The sequence below is a fragment of the Emys orbicularis genome, chromosome 25 (genome assembly GCF_028017835.1).
Source record: "Emys orbicularis isolate rEmyOrb1 chromosome 25, rEmyOrb1.hap1, whole genome shotgun sequence".
In the NCBI taxonomy this organism is placed as follows: domain Eukaryota; kingdom Metazoa; phylum Chordata; order Testudines; family Emydidae; genus Emys; species Emys orbicularis.
Window position 1 is genome coordinate 13,351,480 of NC_088707.1, and position 14,535 is coordinate 13,366,014.

Here is a 14,535-nt window from a genome sequence, read left to right on the forward strand (position 1 = left end):
TCCTCCAACAGCATGGCTTCCTCCTACCGCTCCTGATACGCATGCCTCACTGACTAACTGGGAGGCTTTTAACTAGTTCCAGCCAGCCCTTGATTGGCTTCAGGTGTCCCGATCAACCTAGCTATCTCCACTGCTTTCTAGAAGGATCTTAATTGGCCCTAGGTGTCTTGATTAACCTGGAGCAACTGCCAGTTGGTTACCATGTACCAGGGATTTGTTTAGCCTGGGGCTAACATACCTGTTCCTCACTATTTTACTATAGCAATCTGGCCTTGCCCCGTCACACCCACCTAGACCTCCCCCACTGCAACTTGAGACCATTGCTCCTTGTTCTGTCATCTGCCACCACTGAGAACAGCCAAGTTCCATCCTCTTTGGAACCCCCCCCCCCCTTTCAGGTAGTTGAAGGCTGCTATCAAATCCCCTCTCACTCATCTCTTCTGCAGACTAAACAAGCCCAGTTCCCTCAGCCTCTCCTCATAAGTCATGTGCCTCGGCCCCCTAATCATTTTCGTTGCCCTCCGCTGGACTCTCTCCAATTTGTCCACATCCTTCCTGTAGTGGGGGGCCCAAAACTGGATGCAGAACTCCAGATGTGGCCTCACCAGTACCAATCAATTCCCCTCTATTCAAGGTATCAAATCAATTCAAAGTCAAAACCGATCAAACAGGTTATTAGTTACAAATTATTCACCCCGCTCTAGTGTTCCAAGAGCAGGCATACGATGGACAATGTCCCACTCTCCCTCAGAACCAGATAAACCTGTTTTAATATCTGATGCAACATTCATTCATCTAGTCATTTTGCCAGGTACTAATGATACTTTTCTTTCTGATAAGTGGACTTCACACACTACTGGATGCCTAATCCAAGTACTTGTATGTGATAACTGCGCAGACTAGATTGTGTGTGTTACTCACTTTCAGACATTAGTACCCCTAAACTCACCTTCTAAAAGAACGCTAACCAGCGGAGTGCGGTCGCTGTTTTTGGTTTGCTGGACAAGCAATTCTCCATCTTCCAGCACCCTTGTTACAGGGTCTCCCCACTGGATAATGCCATTCATGATGTAACTTGCATAATCCTCCTGGTTCGTTCCAAATGCCTGTGTTTCGTAAGATGAAAAAATTATTCTCAGTAGTGAGTTTTGTTTGATCAAAGGAAAACATAGCATGGGCCAGGAGACAAAACTAGAGAGACAGATGCTGTGGTGAGCTTTTTCAATACAATTAGGAGAGATTTTGGTACACATTTTAGTTGAGTGAGCAGTTAAATCAGATTTACCAGTGATGTAGTACAGGTTGTCCTAAAGGACCATAAAATAAGATGTTAGTGCCTATTTAGCATATGGTAACCTCTGTAATCAAATACAATATCATCATCTATCCCTATGTAAATTACCATTAGGTTCTGAAATCATCTACACTTTACTAAAAGATATCAAGTTCTCTTCATCAGAGCCCTAATCCTCCTGCCACTGAATTCAATGTAAAATTTCTCATTGATTTCAATGAGATTAGGCTAAAGACCAACTAGCGGGTACTGCAAAGTGAAAGGCCCGCTCTTGCAATCACTCTATTTAACTCTTCCCATGAGCAGAGAGGCTGCAGAATAGAGCCCTAAAATGATGGGAAAGAGACAGTCTCAGTTCATTCCTGTTGAACAGTATTCAATTGTATTAAGCCACAGAAATGATCTCAAAAGTCATGCTGCAACATTACATTTGTGCATGTGCACAGATCTGAAGTGGTTACTGTATTCGTTGATTAAGGAAGCACGTGTTCTTCTCCTGCGCGCACTGCTTTACTATATGAATTAAATAGGTCCCACTCACCGGCTTGATATCATTGTCCAGAGAGGCTAAGAAGTCTCCCCTTGTTACACGCAGACACTCTGCCGTCTCCATATTCACTTCCACTTTGGTGGTGGCCTAATTAAATTACAAGGAAATGGGTTAACATACAGTCTGAGAATACAAGTTATCTCAAGGACGGTGTTGAACATCATCCTCTGTAGTCCTAGGATTGTGATTCTGTAGTTAATTATACACCAATAAAACCTAAAGAAATCTTCTTTAACAACACATTTCATACACAGATATTGAGTACTCCTGGAGTAGTTTTCATCTCCAGTGTGAATCACGGCCATTAGCTAGTTCTCACATCCATGTCAGGTTGTGAAGCATTAATATTAACATTTTACAGGGTGGGAAACGGAGGGATGCAGTTTAAGGGCCTGATCCTGCAGGGTGTTCATCACTTCACAAGATGTAGTCCTGGAGTTCCTGGCTCCCACTTCTCCACTCTGACCATGCTCCCACCCAACCCCTCAAGAACTGTCTTTACGTGGGCATTTTAAAACCCTAAATGTTTGATTTCTTGCTGCTTTTCCTATATTTACATCAGATGAACCATACTTGACAGCCCATTTTAATTTAGGATCAGACTGCCTTCCTAAAAATGGCTCTATTAATACGGTTTAGAAGAGCTGAACCCAGCTGGGAAGTCTCACACATAGCCTCACATCAAGAATTGCCTATTCCAGGTGAAAAAAGGAGTCCCATTTCCTTCAATTCAGCCCTCCCAAGAACTAACAGGCAAGCTTTAAAAAGTAGTGAGTAGGAGTATATACATCCTAGACTGGCAGAGACACTGGGGCCCTTCTCACCCCTTACAAATGGCTTGCACAGGTGACACTGGTATGTCATGTTGTGTTGCCCACACTACAGTCGCAGTGCATTTTAACTCACTGTCAACATATTATCAGGAAACAGCCTTCACAGGCTGCAGAAGCTTTTCATCAGAATGTGCACAGCTCCTTGCTGTACAAACCATACTCATTGACCATGATTAGTTGATAGGTCTACGGCACTTAGAAATCTTGACTGCCCGGGGCAGCAATGAGGAGTCATAAGTTGATTTAAAGCAACTTTTCAGGTCTTAACACGCTATAGATAAAAGAACTGGTTCTTACTACTGCCACAATTGCCTACAGATCCTGAGCAGTGGTTCGCAGATACAAGGAGAAGGTGTAAGTATGAAGAGGGACAGAAGTCAATAAAACGTGGAAAAAATGATTTTCCTATAAAGTGGTGAAGTACAAGTCAAGTTTGAAAGATCATGATGCATTACACAGTAACTTCATTTTACTTACTGTTATCGGGAGATGTGTCTATAACAACATACCTTGGACAGATTTCGTGATCCTTTCTATATATTTCCCATAATATCAGATTTTAGTTTTATATTTGTTATTTTGGGATTTAAACAGATTTTACTCTTTATCTCCAAACTGAACATATTTCACAGTGAAAGTGACTTCTGACCCTTACTACACCAGGCACTAGCAATGTCGACAAGGACATTTAAATGCACCATGGTGATTGGATGGCTCAGGAAATTAGTATTTGGGATTCAAAGACTTTCACCGGGCCCAAATCCAGTCAAGGTGCTTGACAGTACCTGAAACTCATTACCACCTATATATCTCATGCTGTGACTTGTGAAGGTAGCATTAACTCTCAGAGTGAGAGTAAGTTGACTGCGTGTGTTGTAAGTATTTTAGTTTAATTTCTGTCTGTGCACCCTGAGACAAGATGGACACATCTGACAAGTCCAATCAGTGAGTGTTTTCCCTCACTGAGTGTCAGCAGAGAGATAGAGTCATGGATGGACCATGGAGACCAGACCCCCCTATGATTCCTAGAGATGGCATTACGAGACTCGGGCTGTACACTGGTAAACTGGGAAAAGTTTATATTGCCTCTGGCTCATACGCAGACCAGGCACAGTATGACTAGAGATTGATGGGTTCCAGAGCTCTGTATCGGGAACCTTTGAAGAGAACTGAACTAAGCTTATCCAATGGATGGTGGGGGACCACTGCTCAATGGAGAAGATGAGCTGGTAACGGAAGATAAGAAGGCAGAGCTGCTCAATGCCTACTTTGTTTCAGTCTTCTCACAAAAAATAACATGTGACTGGACAACTAGCAAAGTTTTCATAGACAATAAAGGGGACGGGATGCCAATCGGGATAAGTAAAGAACACTTCAGAGATCTTCTGACCAATTTGAATGAATTCAAACCAGCAGGGCCAGATGCTCTTCACCCAAAGGTGCTAAAGGATTAGCTGAAGAAATCTCGGAGCCACTGGCAATAATATTTGCAAACTCATGGATGACGGGAGACGTGCTGGAAGACCGGAGAAAGGCTAACATACTGCCCATCTTTAAAAAGGGGGGAAAGGAGAAGCCAGGGAACTATAGACCAGTCAGCCTGTCTTGATACCTGAGAAGCTACTAGCGCAATGTATAAAACGTTCAATTTGCAAATACCTGGAAGATGAAGGGGTGAGTCCTTATGGATTTACTAAGAACAAGTCATGCCAAACCAACTTGATTTCCTTCTTTGACAGGGTAACTGATCTGATGGATGGGGGAAAGTGGTGGACATAATATACCTTGGACTTCAGCAAGGCTTTTGAAACAGTCCCACATGATATTCTGATGAGTAAACTGGAGAAATGCAGGCTTGGCGTAACTACCGTGAAGCGCATACATAATTGGTTAAACAACCCCAAACAAAGAGAAATTATTAACGGAATGATGTCAAATTGGAGGGAGGTCTCAAGTGGGGCTCTGCAGGGATCTGTTCTGGGTCCAGTGTTGTTTAACACTTTTATTAATGACCTAGATGTTTGATCAGAGAGCATACTGATCAAATTTGCCTACCACAGAGAGATAGGGTGGTTGCCAACACTTTGGAGGAAAGAGCAAAAATTCAGAGGGATCTTGATAAACTGATGAACTGGGCTATAGACAACCAAAATTAAATTCAGAAAAGACAAATGTAAGGTGCTACACTTAGGGAAGAAAAATAAAATGCACAAATACAGAATGGGGGATACATGGCTTGGCAGCACCACTGCTGAGAAGGATCTTGGAATTGTAGTGGATCACAACCTCAACAATAGCCAACACTGTGATGCTGTTTCAAAAAAAGCAAATGCAATATTAGGTTGCATTAACAGAGGATAGCATGTAAATCACGGGAGGTGATAGTACCGCTGGTTGGGCCTCAGCTGAAGTACTGTGTCGATTTTTGGTCACCAATGTATAGAAAGGATGTAGAGAAACTGGAAAGGATCCAGAGGCGAGCGACAAAGATGATCAAAGGGATGGAATGCAGCCATACGAGCAAAGGCTGAAGGAACTGGGTATGTTTAGTTTGGAAAAGAGGCGATTAAGGGGGGACATGAATGATAGCGGTCTTCAGATACTTGAAAAGCTGCTCTAAAAAAGATGGAGAAAAGTTGTTCTCTCTTGTCACAGAGGGCAGGACAAGAGGCAATGGATTCTAACTCCAGCATAGCAGATTTAGACTAAATCTCAGGAAAATGTTATTTGTGGACTTGCTGCCTGATGTTTTTAATCCATCAGCACACAGGAGTTGGAAATTAACTGTGCAGAGATAGCATCTGTACTTACTTGAGGTGATTTGTACACTGCTGGAGCCGCACTGTCTAAAAGACAAAGGAACTTCCAGGTTTTGCAGCTTGACCTTGTGAACTCTAGTGTGTCACAGTTTCAACACCACCTTATTCTTCTTGCTGAGTTCAAAGACTCAAGCAATGCTGTTGCGGGGGAGAAGATGACAACCTTCACATGGTCTCCCCTATTATGTGCAAAAGCACAACAAATGTCATCAAATTGGCAACCAAACGTCCTTAAGGGGCCTCCCGGTCAGAAATACAACAGCAATAATGGCCCATGTCAGAGCCAAACCTTCATTCAAATAGGCCCACTGCTGCAAATTACACAGCTCAACATCAAGGGTCAGTCTAACGCAAAGTGTGATTACATAGCAATGATCCTGAGGACTTAAAACATTGATATCATTGTACTACAAGAAACACACCTGGAGAGTGAAGGCCAACAATCGAAGATCACAAGATATGCCCTCGTATCTGCTAGTCATCACCCCAAATATGGGCTTGCGATGTATGTAAAACATGACCTTAAGGATTCCATCCAGGTCATGCCTATTACAAAACCCTACTCAGTCACCATCGAGATTGGAGATCTGACAGTCAAAAACATGTACAAGTCACCATCAATGGAACAGCTATGTCCAGCATTACCAACACCCAGTCATCCTACCATCCACATCAGTGATTTCAATAGCCACCACAGCCCATGTGGCTATAAGAACTACCATGTGGAGAACAGCTGGCATCCTGGGCTTTCACCGAAGACCAACATTTCCTCTACAATGCCAAATGTAGCGGCACGTTCCAGTCAGCCCAATGGAGGAAGTGCTATACTCCTGACCTTTGTTCTGTGTCATGAGACATCAGTGGCCACCCAATACCATCCACAAGGTCAATTCTCAATGACTTTTCCCAACAGCCAACACCGCCTGATCGTGACTGGGTAGCGTACAAGTTCCACTTATTTGATCCTTCCCAAAACTGTGCTGGAATCTACCATCTGCTGACTGGTCCTACTATGTGGTGATTGTAGAGGGCTCGATAAATGGGAGCTCACCATATCCGGCTCCTGACAACTGCTTTGTAGGCCTAATAATATCAGCCAACAAACTGAGCATTGCCATGGGCTTCAGAAAAGCATTCACTCCTTGCTGGACAGAAGAGAGCAAGGCACTCTTCCAGCAATATCAAGCTGACAAAAGCCCCATAACTCAATCCTGTATTGCAGTTTAAGGGAGTATTCACAGGCTACCACAACTTGGCAAACAGAAACTCAGATTTCACAATTTAACTTCAAAGAGGTCCAGCTGCTATCAAGCATACTAAGTTAGTGAACCTTCAGGAGGGGTTGGTTAGCCTTCTACAATGCAGCAGAAAGCAAAGGCAGATGGTGTGCCCAATTAATACATTCTATGGATACTTCTCCTCAGCAAATTCCAAAAGCAGGGCATTAGGTCTTCCCTTCTAGTCACTGCTTTTACTGTTTATAACTTCAATGGTTTTAACAAACACATTGAGGGAGATTTTCCAAAGAGCTTAAGTGACTTAAAAGCACAAGTCACACTGATTTTAAATGAACTTGTGCTCCTAAATTATTCAGGTGTTTTTGAAAATTCCACCCAGTATGTAACGTTTGCTCTCTATTTTATGTTGTGCAATAAAATAATATAGGTACAGAATATTTAGGCACACCATTCTACTGCAAATTGTTTAGGCAAAAAGAAATCAACAATTATTCAAAAGTACTACGTTTTGAAAGAGAAATTCTAAGTAGCAAATACCTGACGTTTAGTTATGAATATGAGCGTGTTGCTGGGCAGCTATCGTGTGTGTACTTCCAAAAGACTGGCCAAAGGCTTTTCTATTCATCCACTATGTCATTTTTTTTCTGATTGACTTTCCAAATACTTCCACTGGCATCTATTTTCCAACCAAGTTAATAAAAAACCACATATAACTCTGCAGCCCTCTCCACATGGACACACAGGCTGGCCTGAATAGAATACACTGAAGTACCTACAACCCCCATCCCTCGTAGGGGTTCAAGGAGTTAAAAGGCTTTAACTATGTGGTGATGAAATAAGAGTTTAAGGAAGCTGTTTCACTGGCAAAGGGATAAGATACATCCTGAGGCACTGGACTGATCCCATCTGGACCACTGAGAGAGAAAAGGAAGAGAGAAGTTGCTAATGCCTCGTAGCAACAAATCAGTTTCACTAACTGATGGTACTGAGCAAGACATCAGCCTCTTTCTAACCTGGCACTTAACAACATGGAGGCAGGTGAACAGATGCGATAAATCTGCAGTAATGTCTCTATAAAACAACTGTAGTGAAGGTCTCTTCTTGGCAGTGCAAAAGTCAGATTGATTTTCCTGTATTGTGGTGAAGCAGCAAAACCTCACCCCATATGCACAGAAGATGCAGTTCTTTCGCTCTGCCATCTCATTTTAGTCTTACAATACTTTCTTTGCATGAAGAAATTAAGCGAGGTTGACAAGTCAGAAAGGTGCAGCAAAACATAAGCATATGATTTAAAGCAAGAGATCAACGGGTCTGGGTAATTTTATGCATCAAAAATATTTGTAGTAATATGTATTAAGTTGAGATTGTTCTTGTCTGAATTAGTCTCCTTGGTAGATTTCACCTTACATGGTATTTTGTGAAATGCATGTGCACTTAAGTCTCACTCTATGTAGCACTGTTGATGCTATCAGGGAGTAACTCTAGCACAGTCATCAGAAATATTAAAAATGTCCTCCATCCCTGAACAATTACATGATCATTACACCAGCTACCGCCAAGCTCACGACAACTGCAGAGCGTACAGAGAAAATGATTAGATCAGGTAAAAATGCCGGAACACACATTGATTTTAGCCAGAATTGTGGATGCTCAGCTCCAACATTATAGTTCCAAAAGGAAATCAGAACCTTCAAACTCCCCTTATTGAGGAGCTTTGCATCTGACTCCAGCAAGTTCTTTCTACAGGGAGAGAGGAGACGGGATTGCAGCTTTCATTCTGCTTGGAATGGCAATGATAAGCGCACAGATTTTTACACTGGTCTGACCGTGAGTGAACCTTACACAGGCCTGACTATGCTACTTAGACTTTTCACTAAGCATTGATCCTGTTATGATGAACCCAGCTGTTTGCAGAGAACTTGCTGGAGGAAGGGGTCAGAGCTGTCAAGAAGGTTTAACTGCCTTTTAAGTGTCTCTGAACAATAGGTGAACTTGTCAAAGTGAACAGGTCAGAAGACTTGACAATAGCTCAGGAAAAACATCTCTGGGAGATGAATCTGAGAAAATGATACTGGAAGATCAGGCCTTCTAAAAATACCAACTGCTTTGAGTTAGTTTCCCAGACCTGAAGAGCAGCTCTCTGTAAGTTCAAAAGCTTGTCTCTCTCAACAACAGAAGTTGGCCCAACAAAAGATATTACCTCACCCACCTTGTCTCTTTTACTGCTTGAATGACCATTTATACTCCCTTTCTGCCTATCAATGCTTAGCTTAAGAACCCTTTGACAAAGAACATGCATACGTGCCAGACTGAAACAGACTCTGTCACAGGGAACCTTAGAAAGTTATAATTGAAGAGACAATTTGAAACTCTCATCAGAACAACTGGAACTTGTGCAGAGGTCTGAACAACTTAAGTAATTCAGCCCTAGGATAAGGATGACTGCCTGGGTCAGCTATATTCATGTGATAAAGAGTAACTAAATTTAAACACAACATGTCCAAAAAGAGATGCTTGATATTATTTGCTTTTTTGATCTAAAAAAGAACTAGTCAACACCCTTACACTTTAACATTGACATGTCAAGTCTCAGGGGTTAGAGTCATACTGATGAGGGAAATGGACTAAATGATCTAATGAGTCCTTTCTATCCCAAATTTTTAATCTCTTAATGCTCTGCAGTCATAAAGCTAATTGCAGGTTCTACTACACTTCTAAAACATTCTCTACAGTTACCGATTGCAAGCTAGTTTACACTGGTTCTAAACCTATAGGGAATTCTTCCTGGTGAGAAGCCCCCAATGAGTTTGATCCAATGAATCCTCATCAGTTTGTCCCACTCCTCAATTCAACACCAAACATGAAGAAACCCACTGACACTCCCTCCCCACCCCCACCCACTCACACTAAAAAAATTGACTGATACGGCTTTTTATACTCTGAAATTTCAAAGACCCACTCAGTGGGTCTTTAGCTCGTAGCTTGTTCTGACTGGATGAGGGAGCCTCTTTTCCCATTCAATACAACATCTCCAATAGAGATGCATGATTAGCTAACACAACCCAGATCTCTCCCCTGCTAATAACTAAAGGATTTGTTTAGCTTACGTGTAAAATGGCTGAGTTATCTTAAAATACGAATAGAGAATGCAAATAGGCTTTTAAACACCTTAGTTTCCTTCTAAAAAATCAGAGCCGTATGTGTCAATGTAAAAGGCCCTCCCCTTTCCATTATATTCACACCATCTTTTGGTCACTTGAGCAAAGAGTCTGTGTCTTTCAGCCTACACCTGTATGAGCTAATAAATCTGTATTTCAACACTATCAAATATCAAATGGTGCTTTTTACATTTTGGTTAATCTCCGTACCTCCTGAAGCTGACATTTCACGGTACTTATCACCTCTCTAGTTAAACGCAGAACGACCTTCATAAATCACAAACACTGTCAGAGCAGGACATCCTCCTTCCATTCTGAAATCCTATATGAGGAGACCATTTATAAAAAACATTATGGATGCTGCAGAGCTCTATATGCACTTAGGCAGCATTCAAGTGTGGTTCTGCTCTGAAATGGTATCACCCTATGCAAAAGGAATCTGCTGATTTTAATGACTACAGTAAGCTTTTACCACTTTTTATACTTGTAAGAACAGTACAACTGTGGGGAAGTGGGCTGGATTCCACTTCTTCTTGGGCATCATCAGAATTGTTTACTAAGTTGCTATCACAGTTACACTTGTGCAAATCCACAGTCACCAGGACTGCACAGATGTCTCTGAGGGCCTAGCCTAGCCTCTGGAACCTTTACTACTGATGGTGCACAAGGAAGAAAGAAGCCAGCTTGTGTCTCAGATCCCACTGGAGTCTACAGATCTGACAGTTGGTGGGGATGGTGGAGGGGACAACTTTCTTCCTTGTAGACTGAAACCATTTGATTATTGAATCAGTGACACACAAATAACATGGAGCCCTCTGATAGCATTTTACAGCCATTTCTCATCTGCAAGTTCTGCTAAGTCCAGTGAGAGTTGGTGGGGTGCTCTGCAGGCCCCAAGTGAGGGAAAGCTCTCATGCCATTATGCTCAATGGCATGTCAAAGAATTGGTTCATATCAGTCTTGGTTCTGGAATTTATCTCTGAGCTGTGCCCAGCCATGGGAAGGAGGCAATGCCTTATGTCACACGCTGACAAAGTGCTGATAAGATCTAAAGAGACTCCAGCCCAGGCCTCCTTCAGATGTGTGGAAATGGTGTGATACAGGCCTAACACAGGATGTCACATCTTGGCCCTGTCTGCCTCTGGAAGGACACCAGTCTGTTGTGAGAGGATCCAACTGCGGTAGCTCATATGTTCCAACGCCCCACTGGCTCTGGGCAGAACTGAGGCTCTATTCCTAGCGTTAGGTCTCCAAAGCACACTCCGAGGTGCAGATCTCGTGCCTGCCCCCTTCCTTGGGATATGGACCTTTGATTCAGTGCCAAAGTCCTCCGAGTCCCCAGCTGCTGTGGGCATTCTGAGCTTCTTGATTAACCCTTTCAGGACAACATGGCAGGCCAGTGAAGAATTCAGGCTTAGCAACTGGATGTCTTAACCACAAACACTTTACTCTTGAAAGCCCTCAAGAATTATAGAGCTTTGAAGAAAACAATTAATACTGAACACAGTCCACCCTTTGTCTGATCTCACACCTCCTATGAGTCCTGGGTTTTGTCAGCTTCCATAAGCTAGGCAGCTCTTTGGTCCTCCTCTCTCTTTAGTCTGGGTCCCTTGTGGTTGGGGCCTGCCCCCCTTCACAGCGAGCCTTCCTCCCTTGAATATACTCACAAGTTATTGGGCTCAGTACAGGGATAACCTGTGATCATGACATGAGAGACTTCATGATTCTAAGGAAAGAAAGGGGTGAGAGCAGAAGAATAAGGACAATGGACTTCTAAAAAGCTTTAACAGACTCAGACGTCCCATGGGAAGAAAATCTCAGGGGAAAAGGAGTTCAGGAGAGTTGGGAGTTTCTCAAGGAGACAGTATTAAAACACGCAACTGCAAACTATCCCAATGGAAAGAAAAGATAAGAAGAATAGTAAGAGACCAATATGGTTCAATCAGGAGCTCTTTAATGACCTGAAAATCAAAAAGGAATCCTACAAAAAGTGGAAACATGGATGAACTGCTAAGGAGGAGTACCAAAAAAAAAAAAAAGTGCAAGCATGTAGGGACAAACTCAGAAAGGCTAAGGCACAGAATGAGTTACACCTAGCAAAGGCTATAAAGAACGACATCTTATTGCCTTTTATGTACATTGGAGCAAGAGAACAAATCATACCATTCCAACCTCAATTCCTTCGTCAGGGTTATTGACTTTGTGGATGGGGGGAAGCAACAGATGTGCTATATTTTAGTAAGACTTTTGATACACTCCCTCATGACATTCTCATAAGCAGACTACGGAAATGTAATCTAGATAAAATTACTATGAGGTGGGTGCACAACTGGTTGAAAGACCATACTCAAAAAGTAGTTATCAATGGTTTGCTGTCAAACTGGGAGGAAAATATCTAGTGGAGTCCCACATGAGCCAGTTCTGGTTACGGTACAATTCAATATTTGAATTAATTACTTAGATAATGAATTGGAGAGTATGCTCATGAAATTTGCAGATGACAGCAAGCTGGGAGGGGTGGCAATCACTTTGGAGGACAGGATTAGAATTCAAATTGACCTTGACAAATTGAAGAATAGTTCTGAAATCAACAAGATGGAATTTAATAAAGATAAGTGCAAAGTACTTCACTTAGGAAGGAAAAATCAAATGCCCTATTACAAAATGGGAAATAACTGCCTAGGTGATAGTACTGCTGAAAAAGAAAGGGGTTATAGTGGATCACAAACTGAATACGAGTCAACAATGTCATGCAGTTGCAAAAAAGGCTAATATCACACTGGAGTGTATTAACAGGAGTGTCGTACGTAAGAGACAGAAGGTTTTTGTCCCGCTCTACTCAGCACTAGGGAGCCCTCAACTGCAGTACTGTGTCCAGTTCTGGGTGCCACACTTTAGGAAAGATGTGGACATAATGGAGAGAGTCCAGAGGAGAGCAACAAAAATTATTAAAGGTTCAGAAAACCTGACCTATGAAAAAAGATTAAAAAAACTGGGCATGTTAATTTAGGGAAAAGAAGACAGAGGGGACTTGATAAGTGTCAAGGGCTGTTACAACATGGATGGGGATCAACTGTTCTCCATATCCACAAAAAGTAGGACACAACGTAATGGGTTTAATCTGCAGCAAGGGGGATTTAGGTTACATATTAGGAAAAACTTTCTAACTATAAGGGTAGTTAAGTTCTAGAATACGCTTCTAAGAGAACTTGTGGACTCCCTGTCATTGGAGGTTTTTAAGAACATGTTAGACAAACACCTGTCAGGGATTTAGGTTTACTTGGTCCTGCCACAGTGCAGGGGGCTGGATGTGATAATTTCTCAAGGTCCCTTCCAACCCTACATTTCTGTGATTCGATGCAGGTCAGACTACATGATCTAATAGTCACTTCTGGTCTTAAACTCTATGAATCTCTGGCCCTTTGGCCATGTTGTCCTGGCTGAGGAACTCCAGCCCCTTCCCCCCGCCAGACTTCTCTGTACCAAGTCCACTGTTCCTGGGGACAGGTCCGTAGCCGATGGCCCTAAATTGCTCCGACTTAGCTTTTTAGACTAGGTGTCAAGCTCCGACTTACTACAAAATAGATGCTTTAGTCCACAATGGAGGCTGCAGTGTAACAAAGCTCAGACTCCAAAGTGGAGCTCCTGAAACAACGTGGCAAGACAAAACGGAGTTCATAGTTAGACAAAAACATGTCCCTAATCGGTCATAAGAGAGACAGAGTTGAGGGCTGGAACTTCTTCCTTAACATCCTTCCTACTGCCTAGGAGCTGCTGCTCACATGGAATGTAAAGTGTGCCCTGTTTGGAGAGGCCATACTGGCCTCAGTGTGCTTCTTCTCCAGGAAGGAGGGTGGGAAGAGGGCGAGTATCTAAGCAATTGTCACTTAGGCTGCTCCATAAGCTGATCAGCAGGGGGCACACAGTGTTCCCAGCCATCCAAACTCAACCAATTCATAAAGAATAAAGAATTCAGGGAGCAGGTCCTCAAGGAATCCATTTGGAAGCACTTGGAGGAGAGGAAGATGATCAGGAACAGTCAACATGGATTCACCAAGGGCAAGTCATGCCTGACCAACCTGATTGCCTTCTATGATGAGATAACTGGCTCCGTGGATATGGGGAAAGCGGTGAATGTGATATATTTTGACATTAGCAAAGCTTTTGATACGGTCTCCCACAATATTCTTGCCAGCAAGTTAAAAAAGTATGGATTGGATGAATGGACTGTAAGGTGGATAGAAAGCTGGCTAAATTCTCGGGCTCAACGGGTAGTGATCAATGGCTTGATGTCTAGTTGGCAGCCGGTATCAAGCGGAGTGCCCCAGGAGTCAGTCCTGGGGCCAGTTTTGTTCAACATCTTTAATAATGATCTGGATGATGGGATTGATTGCGCCCTCAGCAAGTTTGCAGATGACACTAAGCTGGGGGTAGAGGTAGATATGCTGGAGGGTAGGGATAGGGTTCAGAGTGACCTAGACAAATTGGAGGATTGGGCCAAAAGAAATCTGATGAGGTTCAACAAGGAAAAGACCCGACTTCTGCACTTAGGACGGAAGAATCCCATGCACTGCTACAGGCTGGGGACCAACTGGCTAAGCAGCAGTTCTGCAGAAAAGGACCTGGGGATTACAATGGACGAG

General features: G+C 42.8%; 1 protein-coding gene across 1 annotated transcript in view; it reads right to left on the reverse strand.

The window, feature by feature from the left end:
- The window catches only part of NSF (N-ethylmaleimide sensitive factor, vesicle fusing ATPase), a 174,202-nt gene that overhangs the window by 56,648 nt on the left and 103,019 nt on the right, over nt 1-14,535 (reverse strand). Inside the window, exons 13-14 of the mRNA XM_065422448.1 lie at nt 1,836-1,931; nt 950-1,106 (exon numbers count right to left, since the gene is read on the reverse strand). Coding sequence (XP_065278520.1) covers nt 950-1,106; nt 1,836-1,931 — 253 coding nt within the window. The remainder of the gene's footprint in view (nt 1-949; nt 1,107-1,835; nt 1,932-14,535) is intronic.